The sequence below is a fragment of the Tupaia chinensis genome, unplaced genomic scaffold (genome assembly GCF_000334495.1).
Source record: "Tupaia chinensis unplaced genomic scaffold, TupChi_1.0 Scaffold000131_1, whole genome shotgun sequence".
Taxonomy (NCBI): Eukaryota; Metazoa; Chordata; class Mammalia; order Scandentia; family Tupaiidae; genus Tupaia; species Tupaia belangeri.
Genome location: NW_006159600.1, coordinates 344,953 through 347,846, shown reverse-complemented (window position 1 = coordinate 347,846; position 2,894 = coordinate 344,953). Strand labels below are relative to the sequence as shown.

General features: G+C 47.4%; 1 protein-coding gene across 1 annotated transcript in view; it reads left to right on the top strand.

The window, feature by feature from the left end:
* LOC102493072 (vomeronasal type-1 receptor 4-like) overlaps positions 1 to 2,894 on the top strand; it is a 6,367-nt gene that overhangs the window by 3,105 nt on the left and 368 nt on the right. Inside the window, exon 2 of the mRNA XM_027770398.1 lies at positions 2,188 to 2,890. Within this exon, the coding sequence (XP_027626199.1) occupies positions 2,188 to 2,890 (703 nt within the window). The remainder of the gene's footprint in view (positions 1 to 2,187; positions 2,891 to 2,894) is intronic.

Sequence of the window (2,894 nt, the reverse complement as noted above, 5' to 3'; positions counted from 1 at the left end):
AGACTTCAGTACTCTTTGCTCCATCGAAAATGCAATCCGTGTGTCTACAGGGATCGAGGAAATGGCAGGAACTCTGAGCGCCGCAGCAGTCTCCTTGGAGATAACCACAATCTTGTCATTGCTTTAATTAAAAGAGAAACCAAAGTTTCTCACAAACACCCTCAGTTCCCCAGGCCTGTGCTGTCATTAAAGCTTCAGGGGAAATCATTGAATTGTCATAGGTAATGAGGTCACAGGATCACAAACCCATATCTCAGGGTCTGGCTTTTTCCCTCCAGTGCAACACTGGCAGCTGGGACCATCACATTGCGCCCACGGTTCTGTCATCCAAAGGCATTCGGACTCGTATTTTCTGTCTCAGTGAGAGGCAGACTGCAACGAGGAGGAGGAGCCACAGAGTCTGGGTAAGTGACCACACTGGAAAGAGGCTGGGTTTGCACCTCGTCCACTGCTGGAGCCACAGGGGAAGGAATTCTGAGACAGGAGCAGAGCTCCTAAGGAGATTGGGGTCCTAGACCTTACATGATTCCCTGATGGTTCCTGGAGTATCACCCACAAAACAGCGACTGCATTTGTCCAAGAGAAACCTGTATTTGGTGTGTTTAGAGACGGTAATTCTGAAACCTTCCTGCTATTCAGACATTACAGAATCGTAGTGTAAATGTTGAGGATCACTAGACGCACACCTGCAATACCTCCATGCGTAACCTCCATGCGGCACGAGGAGGCTAACTCTCCAGGAGCCATCTGATCTCACACAGAGACAGTAGAGCTGAGTGACAATCGACGGGACAGAAATGTCCTGACTGAATAGATGAAGTGCTTAATGGAAACAGCGATGGCCTCTTTCCAGAAAACACCCAAGATCTGTTCCTTCTACTGGCACTCACCCGTCCTCAAGTTAGAGATGCAGCGTTGAAGACGAGGTAGCCGAATAATGGGTCTCACACAGCAGCTGTGAGGCACACACGTATCTCCTCTATGTCCTCTGTCTTAACAGCATTGTCATATCAATTGCAAGACGAACAAGCTCAGTTTATAAAATGCATGTCTCACACCTTACTGTGCTTTATGTCTTCATGTTCTACAAATCTAGTGTTATTGTTAATGCTTTTACCTAAGCCAGGTTTGAATAGATAGATGAGGGCCAGCAGGTGACGTGGTGGTGAGGGGCTGGATCCCACATAGCTGACTGTGTGGTTCAAGTCCTGCACCTGGCAGTTTGAAAATCACGCTGGGCACCTAGCCATGTGTGCTGAGAATCTCAAGAGATGAATGAGAGTGGAGGGACTGTGGCATGGCCATCTCCCCTGGGCAGTGATTTCTCACTTTTTCTCTCTGTCTCTGGCCAGTGCATGTGCCCATTGACAGACAAACAAAAACCCTTAAAAAATAGATAAGTGTAGGCTTTGGAATGAGTAACACTGAATCTCTGCACGTTTGCATTCTTATTGGTGTTTCATGTCCTGCGGTTTAGGACAAGACAGAGATGCCTCCCGGCATAGCGAACATTTCGTTCCTGCCATAAAAGGAAACCCACGTCCCTGTTATCGCCTGAATATAAAGGAAACTCTCTATTCTGTACATATAGTTTATCATGGACCAGATCTGTATACAACTATTCTACAATCCGTATCTCTCTATTTTACGAAGATTTCTCCATTTTTACTCACAACCAGTATTGGCTTATACATAAATCTTTACACATAACTGGGAACTTGTTACAACTTAAGTTATAAAAGACCCTCTATCTGAAATAAAATGAGAAGGTTGTAAACAATGAACTATCTGTGGGTATTATTTGAGAGCAATCATTCACTCCGTTAAAATCGGACACTGTGTGCTGCCGTGTCTTCATCAGCCCTGCCAGCTTCTCAACACTCTCCCATTAAAAAAACGTATAAACGTACACAAATCTCTAGCTCGTCTCCCGGAGTGCACTTTATCTTTCTGTGAACTGAATAGCATTTACTGTTCCATGGGGTTAAAAACAATGCAGGATTTACTGCACATACGGCACCCACGGCATTGGTTCCTGTTCGGTGGGTGCTCCTTAAGATAATATAGTCAGCTCTTGAACACGTGAAATGACAGGAAGCTTGTCAGATTTCGGAGAGACAGCACTAAGTGGAAAATACTGCATTGGGCCTGAAATGACACAGGAGCTCTTGCCCCTGTTCCCTGCAGGAACTCCAGGCTCAGAAGGAGACTATGTCACTGGGAGCTGACAGGATGGCCATCTGGAAGTTAGCAATAGGAACGACGTTTTTACTGCAGACTGGAGTTGGAGTTCTGGGGAATTTCTCTCTTCTTTGCCACTATCTCTACCTTTACTGCACGAAATGCAGGTTTAGGCCCACAGATCGGATCCTCCAGCACCTGACTGTAGCCAACTGCTTTGTCACTCTCTCCAAAGGAGTCCCGGAAACGCTGGCAGCTTTTGGACTGACACATTTCCTGGGTGATCTTGGGTGCAAACTTGTTTTCTATCTTCACAGAGTGGGCAGGGATGTGTCCATGGGCACCACCTGCCTCCTGGGTGTCTTCCAGCTGGTCACCATCAGTCCCAGGAGCTCCAGGTGGCCGGGACTTAAAGTGAAAGCTCCCAGGTATCTGGGCACCTCCAGCATCCTCTGCTGGGTCTTGAACCTGGGGCTAAATATTACAGTTTTCATGAATATGACTGGCAGGAGGAGCAACCAAAATAGCTCAAAGGAAATGGATTTGGGGTACTGTTACGCTGTCCTTCAAGAGAAAATTACGTCGGCGCTGTACGTACCGTTGTTAACATCCCGGGACGCCGTGTGCATGGGAGTCATGCTCTGGGCCAGCGGCTCCACGGTTCTCACCCTGCACAGGCACAAGCAGCGGGTCCGACACATCCATAGGAGCAC